The following is a 15,806-nucleotide window of genomic DNA, read 5'->3' as shown; positions in this document are numbered from 1 at the left end:
AGTGAGGTGCAAGTTCATTTATATGATTGCTCATGATCCACTAGTGTGAATCTCCCTAGTGTTTATCCCTCTTGGATTTCCCAACGATTGGTATTAGAACCAGGTTCAACATTGTGGGCGACTCAGACGAGTAAGATGACAACAGTGGATCCATGGACATAAGGATCCATTGTATTGAAAGTCTTTCCAAACGGAATGAGTTCATGCATGGAGGGCCAAGCAATGGGTCCCACAAATGTTGTAGCAATGCAAGATACTAGAGCATGTTGGCAATAATGGGTAGGTAGGGTCAGGACAACCACAATTAAGTTCAAAGGGTTACCATTGTATACTCGTGAATTGAAAACGACTTCCGCTCAAGGGGAAGCCACAATTAAGCTCTAAGGGCCACCACTAGATACTCGTGGGTTGAAAATGAATTCCACTCAAGGGGGAGACTACCATGTAGAAGAGACTCGCACTTAAGGGGGAGATTGTAGGAGTAAAAATGTGAGGTAAAGTTCCACATCAAATAAAAATGATAAGGTTGAGCTCCATATAAGTGTGGATAAGTCCATAGACTTAAGTTTTAAGGTTTTAAGTTAAAGTGTTATCAAGTTTACTTATATAATTGTTCATGATCAATTGGTAAAAATCTCCTCGATGTTTACCCCCCCCCCCCCCCCTCTATGCCTAACAATTAGTATACATAGAGATCCTTCGTATCAAAAGTCTTCTTGGCGGGTGAGTCCTTGCATGGAGTCCAAGCAATGTGACCCCTCGGATTTTCCAACAACCTATATACCATTTGAGAATTAATTTGGAATATAAAAAGGAGTAGAGATGCGTAGCCAAAATAAAAGAACAAAGCAACTTCAATTAACACATCTTGGTTAACACTTAACAGCAATGTAAGCAGCATTAGGAAAAAAAAAAATATAGTTATATACTATGTCATATAACCTAGGCTCTTCACTTACGTGAGAAGCTAGTTCTATTCCCTTCCCTCAGTCTACCAATGCCTAGTTCCTATATATATTCCCAAAAATAAAGCACGGACGTATTGTTCTTCAGTACAATCTAATATAGGAACTTGTTTCCCCTTTTTTTTTTTAATAAAAAAAAGGTTAATTCTAATAACATTTCTATTACATTTTGATAGCTTCTTCGTTCTGGATGCAACATGCTTCTTGATGCATTCCAAAACCTTCAAACTTTTCTTCACGGTCAACCGCAAAATTTTGATATTTATTATTCACTTGCAGTCATTGTGGTTAGTGCACCAATATACCTGTTTACACATTAAAGGAACAGTTCAATATTCTAACTAGCTGTTTCTTCTCTATCTGCATTGATTTAAATAAGATTCAAAAATCCAGAATGAGATGAAATAAGAAGCTAATGTTAATACATTTTCTCCTAGTTTAGATCCTCAATTCTAAGAAACAGTTAAAAGAGAAATAGTTTCTTAAACTTTATCCTGTTATCCACTAATAAATTATCATATACGGTTGGTATGTTGAATTTTACAATAACTACTACTTTAAAAATTATACGTGATATAGTTTTTGATTGGTTCACAGTGTATGAAAAAATTACTCTTAGATTAACAACGTACATTTGTCTTAATTTATGAATCATTATCCAAAGCCATTAGTTTGTAAAAATCAGAAATCAAATTCCTTGGCAATTTTACTCTCTAAAATGCAAAAATGCACTTTACAATGGTCAAAGTCTTTCTCTTGCTACACCATGTAAAATTGTCAAGATTCAAGCTTCTTTGGTATGATATCATGATAAAATTTGGTTGGTAACTTACGAATTTTCAAGAAAAATATGGACTTCTTGTGGATACAAGATCATCAATGTTCTGAAAGTTGCAAGTTGAAACTTTCTTCTTCTGTCCCCTGAACATAACCTCAACTTCTACATTAAATGTTGCACAAACAGGTCGATGGTCAGAGAACTTAAATTCTCTACGGACGTACAAAAGTTGTTGTATTCCCCTTCCATGCCACAAGATTCTATCGCACCTACAACATCCTTCATCATTTAGATTTGAAAGAAAGAGTATGAATATACAATTTGGTCCACAAAAGATGATACTGTGCTGTCTTGGTTCCCAGAATATTCTGTTTATACAAATTGGTCTCCAAAAAGTGAACTTAGTAAGTTATAACAATTTTGGTAGGGTGAAATTGCTAGCAAGTTGACAATTTCAAAGAACAAGTTGAATTAGATGGAAATTGTTAGGGACCAATAAAAGTAACATTTTTCAGGGACCAAATTGAATATTTACTCGAAGAAAATATCTTCAATTATTCAAACTGACACATACCAAGCTGGAGTTCTCCTTTTGTTCTTTGAAACTTTTACACCTTCAACATAGTAAGTGTCTGAGTTGAAGGCATATTTATAAGTAGGTGCAAAGTAGATCTTTCCCTCTTTCCACCCCTTGAATACACGACCTGCTTCCCTTTCCATTTTAAGCTGTGAAAAGAATATATATGGGATGCATCATAATCAGAAACGTAACTAGAATTCACTACAAAAAAATAGAAGCACCCAAATGGAACTCCACTTAAATTTTCAGAAGATTATGAGCATATCAATATGAATATCTTCCATTTCATGGTTCATAACTTATCTGGTTTAAATGAAAACAACGAAAATTAGAAACCTAAATCAGGAAAACATTATAGCTCAACAGCAATGCCAACATGTATGTATTCAAAACAACACAACATTCTCACGCAAAGGAAATTACCTGATCCTTGTTAAAAAGAGCTGGCCAGTCCCTCTTTTCCACAAGCCTTTTTGCATCATCATGGCTCAAAGAAATTCTGTAATTCAAGTCCCCAAACCATATGATTCGGCTGGAGTAAACATTTCTCACATAATCAGAAAATTTGGGACCATTGATATGAAAATTACTCAATGTAATTAAGCACTTGACATATTTATGCATTAAAACTTTATATTTAGTTTCAAACGATGCTTACTCGTGATCTAAAATTTTGTCAGGCATCCTACTATGTGGTGTCTTGCAAATCCTTGGGAATTGAGTGTTCTTCAGAATCTCTATGACATCAAGGTTTCTACGAAGCTCGTCACCCTCTTTCTCTCCAGATGCCAAATGACTACAGATAAAGCAAAAACTTGTCTGATAAAATGACATGCTCACTGATATACACCCCTGCAGCCACATAACAAACATGATAATGTAGATAATAACTAAAAAAAAATGTTTTTCCATTTATAGTTTGTATGAACTTTCATCAAATAAGATAGAATAAAGCATCTTAAGACTACCTTGTTCCCAAGGCAACCCATGATCCCGCGGCTAGTACAGCATATTCTCAAATGGCCTACATACTGAACAAGTTCCCTCCTCATCCAGACACTTACAAAAATTCCAACCATTTGCTTACATGCAACAAGACTGTATTTCATCTGACTAGTTGCCAATGCAACAGGAATTGTGAAATTCTCATCCTCCTCTTCTGTGGAAGAATCATCTGAATTGAAGTTTGATTCTTGGCAGCGAAAACAGAAATCCTTAGCAGCCTTCCTTTCCATTTCAAGAACACAGTTACAACTTTTTAGCCTCTTTCCATTTAGTTTCTTGAAAGTTTTCTTAATCTTCTTCAAAGAAGGCTTTTGCGAGAACAATGGGCCTCCAAAAGATGCAGTCAGTTTTAGTCCCTTAGAAGCCAAATCTGAAGAACCATTGAGTGATTGGTTGATTAAAGCAAGCCATTTTGCAGCAGGCTCATTATCCTCTAATACCAGCACATTTCCAGCATTTAAAGGGACAATTTCCTGAAAGCTGAAAAATTAGAGAAAGACATTATACTGTGAATTAGAATGTGTTTGTTTAAGTTTTTTTCTTAAAAAAATCACTCTCTTTATGCTATAAACAACCGGTTTTATAAAATGTTAACATCTTTATATAAGCTTATAGATTATTTTGAAAAGCTAGAATGAGTAGCTTATTAAATAAACTCTTAATGAAAGATTACTTCATATGCAATCTAAAAATCACTTTTTTTTTTTCTTTTAGCACAACAAACAGGCCTAAATTAAGGCAGATATCTCCAATTAGACCACTTTCCTGCCTAACAAAGCACTACCCATTATTCAAAGCATTTTTATTGTTCAAGCAGACAACAACACATGCACCAAACTATATTGCCAAATGCCAAATAGTGTAAATAAATTTATTTCATAACAAGTCAGAAAGGTCAAAAGTTAAAATCCAAAATGATAAATGGCCTTCTCTTTGACAAAGTGAGGAAAGGAAGGGTAGTTAGTTAACTCCCTCAAAAGAAGGGGCATATTGTTGACCAGAAATTTATTCATCGATTAAAATAAGAAGTATGAATGAGAGGGAGAGAGAGAGAGAGAGACATACCCCAAAACATACATATCTGGTTCGTTTCGAACTTGAAGAAAATCATTCAGATCAAGGTTTCCAGTGGGGCATTGCCCTCCTACATTCCATGTTGCTGCAAAAACTCTATTAAACAAATAACTACAATCATTAATCTGGTCACCAGTATTGTAATAACGGGGACTGTTATTTTTTAAAAATAAAATCAATTCTTCTAATAAATACCTGAAATTTTGAATTGCTTCACTAGAAGACATAGAAGGTTCTGAGCCTCGATTGTCAAAGGATGAATCAGAAAGTGGATCTACAAGGAAAATAAGAGATTGGTCAAAGACTCAAAGTGATCGTGCGAAGAGTAACTTTTAGAATGGTTGTTGCTGAAACATGTGAAGTGTGAGGTTCCATTGTTCTCTACATCCTCTGGTAATGAGGGAATGTACAAACAGTAAAATTTAAGATAAGCATTTATTTATAGATAATAAAGTTTAAAGTTAAACATATTCTCTAATTTGGAACAAATCACTAGGTGCTCCAGTTTATATTACAGTTTTAAAAGTCAATGAAGCCATATCAACTTCTAATCTATGAAATTTTTATCAATTCTCGATAAATTCTTGCCAAAAGAAAAATAGAAAGATAAATTCTCCCAACCACTGTAACACATAGCAACATATTACTAAGCAATAAAGGTATATGCCTTTCTCAATACCCACTTTTTATTTCTTAACAGTCAGAAAGAATATTTTGTGCCACGATGAAGTGAAATGTTGTGAATAATTAACAGTGAAAAATAAAAAGAATCCATTCAACTTCCTTCATTTATTTCACCTCCTGAAATATACATTAACAAAAACTTAGGATGTTCCACCAAGCCAATATGAACTTTCAGTTATCAGTTAGGCCAACTCATCTCCTAAACTTTACAGTTAAGATGGGGTTTTTTAAAAACATCGTGCTTACACAAAAGGTAGAAGGAAATAAGGTTTAAGTCAAAGGGAAACAAAGAAATAATATATAATCTCAACAGAAAAGTAGTGATTCCGATAAATCTTCTCTCTTCAATGGTATAGTAGTGATTCTACCTTTTCAGGAAAGAAAGCATATTGAAATGCTGAATGATATATCCAAAATAATAAGAAAAAGAATTAACAATGTCTATGCCAATCACCAATGATTGAAAAAAGATTATTCTATCATTCCCACATCTTTAGATACATGGACAGAATATTGTGTAACGCTAATGCTGCCAACCTCTATTTAGTTGAAACAAAATGAATTTTCATAGAACTCACCAAGGGAAGCATTTGAACCTCTCTCCATTGTCCTTCCATTTCTTTCTCTCATGGCCAAAACTTTCCATAGAAACGACTGAAATCACATTCAGAATAATAATTGCAAAAAGAAAAAAGTCAACATTTAATCAATTTTGTAAAATATCTTAATTTCAGTATACATAGCCAAAACACAGAGTCACATGACTTGAGAGATTCCAGAGTGTCATAATATCTTCATGACAGTGAATAAGAGACAGAAAAACTCAAATAAACTTCAAAATTAAACTGAAGACAAACTAAACAAGATATTCAAAAGCAAAAGAAAAGAATACCTGTTTTTTCCTCTGCTGATTGCTTGGTATCATATCTGAAACTGTTTCTTCTTGTCTATCCTCAAATTCGATTTCCATCTAAATTCCCAATAAAAGGGGGAGGGAAAATACGTACATTAGTGCATTCAGATTATGAGATCACAAGAAATTAATCAACACCCATTACATGATTATTTCCCGGTAACTATTGACAAGAAAATAGGCATCTCAAAGCATTCACACCAAAAGAAAACTTGACATATTCGGATTATTCGAAACACATGGGGTATGACCCAAATTAGAAACGAATGAAATCACAAATGCCCCCAAAAATTTCAACAAGTGCTAAACAATGCAACAAGTACCAATTCTTAGCCATGAATTTATAACCAATTAATCACAACAGCATCAGCATCAGCACAAAAATGGCATTCATTGAAGAAGCAAATCTCAGCCATTTTAGAGAAAGCATTGCTACCCTTTAAAAGGGGTTTTAAAATACCAAATGAGATTCTTGTAAAAGTCAACTTCTCATGCAATGTCCTTCAAGAATCAATTATATCATACAGTGTCTTTCCAGAGAAGGAATATAAACTGAAAAAGGAGAAAAAGAAAAGGAACCTGTATAATCCTTGTAGCTGGAACTGAGAACTCTTACTCTTGTGTGCAACAAAAGGGTCCAAACTTTCTCTTCCAAAGAGCCATAAAACTTGGCATGAAAAACAAGTATTTGATGATATCAAAAAAGATAGAAGAGGGGACAGAGAAATAGGAATAGGTACAAATAGGGAGAGTAGGGCCCTCCCTACTCAAGTAATTGGAATGAAAAATTAAGAAACAATAAATAGAAAAGAAAAGAGATAAAAAGGAAACAGTCAAAAGGGAGAATGGAATAATAGAATCTCATGTGCCCCCTTCGTTGATATTTATTATATTAATTTTTTGAGGTGCGTGGCAATGGCCATGATTCGTCCGTTTGTTCTTTGTTTTATTCTATTGGAAAACCAAAAAAGGGGTTATTTTCAAGAGCCAACGAAAAAAAGCAGTTGTTTGAGGCTTCGATGCTGAGAATTGTCTTCGAAGTTTGAACCTCGTCCTTTGTACTAGTTTGAACTTCAAGGGTAGAAAGAAGGAAAAGAAGTTACTTTCTTAGTCCATGGAGAGAGAAAGTAACCAACCCCACGTGTATGCCTGCAAATAAAATCACAATAGTTTGTTGTGCCATGTTTCCTATGAATGTGACACCAAAAGGTAGCTTCTTGTGCTAAGGAATGGCTTTTACCCATTTCCATGGATTTTGAATGATATTAAAATACAAAACGAAAGTTTTTTTCAAATTCATTGTTTTAGAAAAAAAAATTATCATTATTGATGTTATTATTTTCACTATGGTAATTATGATTATGATAATTAATAATTATTTTAGATGTTGTGTGTATATATGTCTTTTAAATAATTTTGTCAGAGGATGTATCAAGTTTTTTTGATAAAATTATTTATTTAATAAATATTTTTACATATTAAATTTTATTAATTTAGTTTTTGAACCTTTTTTATTTAGACTCAGCGATTATTTATATCTAGGAATGTATTGAATTGAGATTTTAAAAGACTATTATGATATAAAAAAAAGTCATATATTTTAAAATTGATATAAGCCAAGCATTTGGTAAAGTAGATTGGGACTATTTGAAGTCAATAATGTTGAAGCTTAGCTTTTGCGACCAATGGTTAACTGGGCCATGATGTGCCAGTTAGTTTCATTTTTTATGCTTGTAAATGATGAAAGAGTCGGGCCTATTAACCTTGGGAAGGGTCTCTAACAAAGAGATCCTATCTCATTTTATCTTTTCATCATTTGTTTTGAAGGCTTAATGGCTTCAATAAATAGCATGGAAGCTAGGGAAGTTGCATGTAACAAAGGTATGCAAAGGAGCTCTAGCCGTTAGTCATCTGTGAAACACAAATGATACTTTTTATTCATTCGTGTAGATGAAAAGGAGGCCCTGGTCATGAGCCAAATCCTAATGATCTATGAAAAGGCATCAGGCCAAACTCTTAATCTCAATAGATCCGAAATATTTTGTCATAACACTGCTCATAATCATAGGGAGTTGCTTGCAAACATTCTTGGTGTTATGGAGTGTCTGAGCATAGGGTGGTACTTGGGTATGCCTTCGCTAGTGGGATGAAAGAAGGATGATTTTAATTTCATAAGGAAAGGGTATGGCAAAAAATTCAGTCATGGAATAGGCATTACTCATCTAAGGCTGGAAAAAAGGTGATGGTTAAGGTTGTTTTACAGTCAATTCCTTCCTATATCATGAGTGTTTTCCTCCTTCCTATCTCCTAGGGGGGGGAAAATCCAACAAATGATGGATTCATTTTGGTGGGGGATGTCAAGAGGGGTGGAAAAGGTATCAATTGGTTACATTGGGAGAAGCTAATTGTGGACAAAGACAAGGAAGGCATGGTCTTCCAAAAAAATTCATGGTTTAAAGCTGGCTATGTTAGGGAAGCAAGGGTTTAGATTGATCACCTACCCGAATGGTTTAATTTCTCACATCTTCAAAGCTAAATTTGGCCAATATGAGAGTTCTTGGAGGTTAAACTTGGCTATAATCCAAGTTATACCCAGAGAAGCATATGGAATTCCTAACCATTGGTTAAGGAAGGTTGCAAATGGAAAGTTGGGAATGGAGCGTCTATTAAGTTGTGGGACGACCCTTGGCTAAGGGAAGATTATGCATATGCTCAAACATCATAGCTTGATGCTGAAGAAATAATGCATGTGATTGATTTGATTATTCAAGACGAACGACACTATGATCACACAAATTGGGAGGTTGTGTTGGATGAAAGGGATGTATATGTCATCACTAATATCCCTATTATTGATCCAACTAGTGATGATTCAAGGATTTGAAGGTGTAGCAGAGATAGGAACTACAAAGTGAAGTCAACCTATTATATTTAGCAAATTATGTAAACCTCCCCTGAGGTTTACTCGAATTATATATGCACCTCAACCTTTTTTTTATATAACTTTGGCCACCTATCCTCTAACATCATTACTTAGCATTTTCATCTTTTTTTGCAAACCCAAAAAAACACTATCCTCTAATTCCAACATATCTCACCTTATGGAACAAACAGTGGTCGAGAATGGAACCCAAACAATGTTCTTTGCAGAATCCCCAATTTCCTCTTCAAACAAAGATGACCAATGGTAGAGGAAGAGCCACGCCTTACGACTTCGATCGTGTTGCAGTGCCTCTCAGTGGCACAAATCAACAATGTCACGAAGTTCGATGGCACTACCGAATTGATGATCGATGGCTTTTCTAGACATTGTCTCTTCGACTTGATAGTCCGAGAGTGAAATCAATAACAAAGATAGGCTTGCACACCTTGTCACAACTCTCATTCAAAAGGATCCCTGCATCCCCTAGCCACCAAGAAGGACCTCTTCCCCTCGACCCCACTGTTGTAGCTTTTGATGGCACTATCACGAACCTTGTTCCTCCAGTCACATGCGTAGATCTCTATGCCCTTTGTCATGGCCACACACACACACAAGAGGACCATGGGGATTATGCAAGCTTTGTTTCAGTTTGTAGCTTCTACTTGGTGCTTGTAGAGTTTGCACAACGATGATGGAGCCCAACCTTGTTTGAGGGCAAGTGATTATGGGTTTCTCCTTGAAGGCAACAACTTCTGATTGAAACAATGTAGAAACAATGTTTTTTTTCTTTTTTTGAATTGATTATCAATATAAATTATACTATTGTTTTTGAGTTGTTCAAACAATGTTGTTCAATTTTGAATTGATGAGTTTCTTTGCTTAGGGGTTTCTGAGTTCTAGATTGCTTTGGGATTATGTATCCATTTAATCTAAATTTTTAAGCTAGTTCTAATTTTCTTGTAAGGAATTTTTTTCAAAATTATTGGTAATGCTTCTTGGAAATTTTAAGTGACTACAAACAATTTTTGCTTAAGGTCAATGAAGAAGATGAGAAGGGGGCATTTTAGGAGAAAAATGTGCATGCATGTCACATGACCCGTTAAACGGAGCTAACATTGTCTGGGGTGTTAGGGTTGCTAGTGTAATAGGAAGGTAGGAGTTAAGGAATTTTCTATAGGGTGGAAAAAAAAGGTTGCATGTGTAATTTGAGTAAATCTCAGGAGAGGTTTTTGTAATTTACTTTATTATATTTAAGTATAATTAATCAGTTCTCAAGATAATTTGGAAAAGAAGGGGGATTGGAATCTAATATGGAGGCTAAAGATTCCCCGAAAGTGAAAGCTTTCCTCTGAAGGTTGTGTAGGGAATGTCTACCTACTAGGTTGAACCTCAAGACCTATGGAGTTACAAGCCCTATAATATGCCTAATGTGTGAGTCGTACCTTGAAAATGCTTGGCACGTTTTTGTGGGGTATCAAGAAGTGCATTAATATTGGATCAAGGCTAACCTTGACCAGATAATCCATCCTTTACTAGTAATGTGGGAAAAGATTCATAGAATTAGTCTTCATTGTGTTTAATTCTCTATGTGACCAGCAACGTGAAGTATTTTCCATGATCTTATGGAGCATATGGTTCAATAGGAATGATTGTTTGGAATGACATTGTATGGGATCCTGATTCAGTTGCTTTCCACACCAAAATTTGTTGCAAGATTGGAAATAGCCCAAGTCTATCGTTGTTTTTGGGAATCCCCACATTCTCGTAGCCCAAGGACTCTTACATGGACTCCACCATCCCAAGGAGTCTTCCATTACAACGTCAACACGACCATCTTTGACAACTTGAGGCAATGCTATTTTGGGATGTGTTCGGGGTGATATGTGATGCTTTGTCAAGGCGCAAATAGTTTTGAAGAACTATTGGCCTTTACCCCACGAAGGAAAAGCTATGGCGATACTAGAAGCAATTCACTGGGGGCTTGAGATGAATATTAATGTTCAAGTCTGCAACATTGAGACTGGCTATCAAAGGGTAGTCACAAGCATTCATAGTCAAACATTGAACGAGATAGAATACGGATCAATAATCCATCAATGTAGAAGTCTTCTTAGTAATTTACCAAACTATCACGTTAGTTTTGTTAGAAGACAAGCAAATTTAGTTGCCCACTCTTTTGTTAGGGCTTCTAAATTACTTGTTGGTCCTCATTGGTATCTACATATTCTAGCATGTATTTTCCAACAAATATTGAATGAAATGAAATAATTTTTTTGCTATAAAAAACAGTCAAGGAAATCAATTTTACAAAAATACTTATCATATAATAATCATATGTTTACAAAATATTTGTAAATAACATTATCTTAAAATAGAAATTATGTATTTAATCTTTTTAAAAATTTTCATAACAATAGATTGAAATGGAATGGACAAGGCACACAAAATAAAATCATGAAAAATGGTGATCCCATAAATGTAATTGCATTATGAAAAAGATGCAATAAGACAAATGCTCTTATAATAAAATTGATTTACAATACACCCTATATAAAGTAGAAGGTTATCTTTATGCATTTTTTAGCAAGAGAAAAGGACAAGTATCCGAAGGCCTTTATATATATTTTTTATATTGTCTTCTTAAAGACACAATGAATTTGTCTAAACAAGTTGATTAAAGGCAAAAAAAAATACAAAAATCTTTTTACTTGTTTATATAAAAGGCATGCAAGATAAGGTGTTGTCTATGATGGACAAGCAAATTAAGTGGTCCACCAGTGGACCATTATTATCTATTGTTACATTTATTATTAAAAAAATTTAATGGTTGAGATTAAAATTAGATATTCTTTAATAAGTAAAAAAAAAAAGAAGCAAAAAGACAGCTTTGTTCCTACCCTCTTCACCCCTCCCACCCCTACCATTCAGGGAAATCTTCAACCACATCGGACCACACCTCTACCATCATAGTCCACATTGTTCAGTTTGGATGGGAATTTAAGTCAGTCCATGCTAGTCAATGAGAATAGGTAGTTGTCAGTGGGGGATTTTTGGTGTTTGGTGAAGTGATTGGGGGAGCAGAGGAAGAAGAGGTCATCAGGCAGAGGAGGCCCAACCGTTGGTGTAGAAGTCGAGGTCAATGCATCAGAGGGATCCGCCATGGATGGTGTTGGATGTGGTGGGGTTGGTGCATGCTCTCAATTTTCACTGTTGGAGTTTCATGATCTATAATTGCAAATTTACTAAAGAGATCATGAGAGAAAAAAACTTCATCCCATGGACCATGCATTTCTCAAGAATCACTAAGGTTTTGAAGGTTACCTTCATAGCACACTTTCAAATGACAAAGTGTTCCCTCTTGATCACCAAGGTGTCAAATGTAACAATGCTCAGTCCACACAAGTAAAAATTGGAGTAGGGTCTTGATGCTAACCAATGGTCAGGGATTTAGGTAGAGCTCTAAAAACCAATGTGTTTCTTTCATGTGGCATATTTTGATGTATACACTCATTATATAGAAAACATAAGTTGATCTTAATCCTCTTAGAATATTTGATTAGATGCAATATAATCTAATATTCTATCAATCAATTAGATCATATCTAATCAATTATCTTTGAATTAAATCAAATCTTATCTTATCAGGTCAAGTCACATTTGACCAATGATGATCAAATCATATTTGATTATATATCTATTATCTATTAATAAAATCATATTTGATAAATTAAAGTATTGATTAGATCTGATCTAATCTATTATTTTTTATCAATTAATCAAATCATATTTGATCAATTAAAATATTGACTAAATATTATCTAATCTATTATCTTTTACTAATTAATTAAATCATATTTAATTAATCAATCTTTGACTTGATTTAACTAACTGCTTCATTATTCACTTTATGCATTATATATCCAATATAATATTAAATATTATAAATAGTGATCAACATCTAACAACACATCGTTGTTACCCAACTCATGAGAAAATTTATGTTATGACTTTAACCTTTTCGCAACCATATTCGTTGTGTAGTCAATGTCCCTTTATCCAAATGTCTTGATCGAACGTGAGGCATAAAAGTGTCATCCATGTTAGATGTGATCATCGATTTCTCGATATCCAAGTGGATGCGTAAATACAAATGGACTCAATATCTCATATTAGCCCATTTCCATGTGGTCACGCATATAGCGCATCCCACTCTATTGAGAGATAAATCCTATTTACATCATCCACATCCCTCAACATGATTTGTTGTAGACCCACAATATTTGTACTCGAATGACCCACTATAAGAAGACTTCGTAATAGTTATGTGAGTGTCATAAGCATTTCTCATGACAACCATAATGTGATAGTAGTCCTTCAACTTGAAGTCACCATGATTCCTATATTTAGGAGTTTTCAGAGATTTAAAAACTACAAATATTACTTCTAAGATTTATAAGTAAGTGTCGACTTCATATCACATCCTTGACCTATAAGATGTGATCATTAGTTTACGCACACAATAGTGTTAATGTATTATCATCGTCATAGTTAACAATAATAATCGACTACAAACATTTAAGAATAGCCTTCTATCACTAAAAGAATCTCATATTATTGAATATTAATAGCTCATCTATTCTAAGAACGTTACCATATTATACAAAAAATAATATAATTACTGAAGTGCCTCATATATAAAATATGCAATCCAACATCATGATACAAAACATAACAGAGAAATGGATTGGACTCTAGGGCTCCTCCAACAATCATCTCATTTGGAATTAGGTTTCTTCTTTAAGTGTTGTGAATTTGGGTTTGCATTTGTGTTTATTTATTGAATAGGACATAACCTCGAAGGCATGGTGATTATGTGGAGAACAGAGAAGAAGAGGTGCCATTAGATTTTGTGTTGTAGGTAAGGGTTTGTTAGGTAGCATTTGTTGTTGTTGTCGAGATCCACCATGGTGAATGGTGGATGAAGGCTGAGGGTGAAAAAGGGTTGGAGGTGAGAGATGGCAGAAAATATAAGATAAAGGTTGGTAATTAGGGTTTTTTAGGGTAAAACAAACTTTGAAACACTAAAACAAATGAAAAGTTGGCGGTCCACTAGTGAACCATTTAATTGCTTGTCCACCGTAGACAACACCGCATGATAAAAAGAAAGAAATTATCCAAGTATTGTACCAATGTTTGTATAGCCTTCAATAAAAAGGGAATTATGTTTGATGGGTGAAACTTTTTTGAAAAAGTCTTGAGGGTTTAGGTGGGATTGCCGAATGACTATGACATCCTACTAAAAAGTTAGACAAAATTCACTCTACAAAATAATCATCAAAACTAATTTGAATGTTTTTTTGTTAATATCACAAGACTTTTGTAATTTCTAAAATGTTTCAAATGAATACCGTATTAGATAAATCAAACATTTGTACCTAAGGCTCTATTCTAATCAATGGAAGGAAGGAAACAAATTTTAATTACATGTTTTGTTTGATTAGAGAACGGGAGAAGAGGGGAAATAACCCTATCCTTGTTGGTTTTCAAGGGAAGAGGAAAGATTTTAAAATTAGTTTACTTTTTTGTTTTTATTGCATCATTTGTATCCTTGTTGAACAATAATTCCAAACACTATGCATCGAAGAATATCAATACTAGCTTAAAGCATATGCAAAACAATTGCAAACATCAAGTAGTACACTAAAGAAATTTACCTCAAAAGAAAATGGATGGAAAATAATTGGAGATAGGCGATGCGGTGGAGACAAGGGATAATTTCATAGCAGTATCGACTCAAGGACGTTTCAAAGCTCTAGTTGTTAAGGCTTGGTTGAAGCTCTAGCAGGTTGGGAGCGGCGAAGATGGAACGTACGAATGAAAGAATGACAACAAAAGAAGAAACATATACCTAAATACAGTTAGGGTAATTTTGTATTTTAAAATAACCCTAAGGATATTTTAGTCAATCTATTTTAAAAAAATATATATTCACTTTTCCTCCCTTTCAAATCTTCTCAATAATGGAAGGAGGTTAAAATTGAGTAAGGAAAGATTTCACTCCCCTGTAAAAATCGAACCAAACAAAAATAGTGGAGAAAAATCCTCCTCTCTCCTTCCTTTCATTTTTCTTCAACCAAATACTATGCAAAGTATTATAACCATTATATTATAAATAGTTAATTCTTTTTCAAATAATATTTTTGTCAAAATAATTCATATTTTTCATTCTTTTATCGTTAATAAAAATTAATTACAATATAGAAGATTTTTTGGGATTATATTTGAATCTTCTTTTGGTTTTGTATAAAAATCACCAGGAAATAAGTTTCTTGTAAATTTTAAAATTTTCAAGAAATTTTCTACAATTTTTTGTGCAACATTAGAAAAATTATTTTATCTGTAATAAAAAAATATGCATTAAAACATAAAACATAAGAATTTAAAACTTACTTCTGAAAAAACATTAAAATTAATTTGGCTAATAAAATATTATTTTAATGATGAATTGAAATATTTTATTACACTTATTTTTAATTGAATGGATTTAAACATTTATTAAAAAAATTATTATACTATTCTATTAATAATTAATTAAAGAGAGAAAAAGTTGATTCAATCCATAAGACATATGTCAGAAAATGAAAAGGACAATACAACTTTAATAAATGAATATTTAAATTCATAATATAAGCATGTTTCACGGTTTTTTTTTTCTATTTTCCTAATAGAAGTTGAAAGATGATAACTTTACTTCTTTTTTTTCCTTTTCCTACAAGCATGGTTCACAGTCATAGTGAATATTATGTTTTTCAAAATATTTATCAAAAGATATATAATGCTTTGCATATAGAAGAAATTATAGCAGTTTTTTATACTTTTTTTTG

At 33.5% G+C, this 15,806-nt stretch overlaps 1 protein-coding gene across 1 annotated transcript; it reads right to left on the bottom strand.

Annotated features, from left to right (window-relative positions):
• Window positions 1-853: 853 nt before the first annotated feature.
• LOC100814403 (type I inositol polyphosphate 5-phosphatase 10) lies at window positions 854-7,043 on the bottom strand. The gene is made up of 11 exons (XM_003546633.4): window positions 6,579-7,043; window positions 5,979-6,056; window positions 5,665-5,740; window positions 4,598-4,676; window positions 4,394-4,498; window positions 3,292-3,808; window positions 2,982-3,175; window positions 2,747-2,855; window positions 2,318-2,469; window positions 1,799-2,012; window positions 854-1,270 (listed from the first exon to the last, which is right to left on the bottom strand). The coding sequence occupies exons 2-10, from the start codon at window positions 6,054-6,056 to the stop codon at window positions 1,805-1,807; spliced, it is 1,518 nt and encodes a 505-aa protein (XP_003546681.2). The 5' UTR covers window positions 6,579-7,043; the 3' UTR covers window positions 854-1,270; window positions 1,799-1,804.
• Between the last annotated feature and the right edge of the window lie 8,763 nt (window positions 7,044-15,806).

The sequence above is a fragment of the Glycine max genome, chromosome 15 (genome assembly GCF_000004515.6).
Source record: "Glycine max cultivar Williams 82 chromosome 15, Glycine_max_v4.0, whole genome shotgun sequence".
In the NCBI taxonomy this organism is placed as follows: Eukaryota; Viridiplantae; Streptophyta; class Magnoliopsida; order Fabales; family Fabaceae; genus Glycine; species Glycine max.
This window is presented reverse-complemented; position numbering and strand designations above follow the sequence as displayed.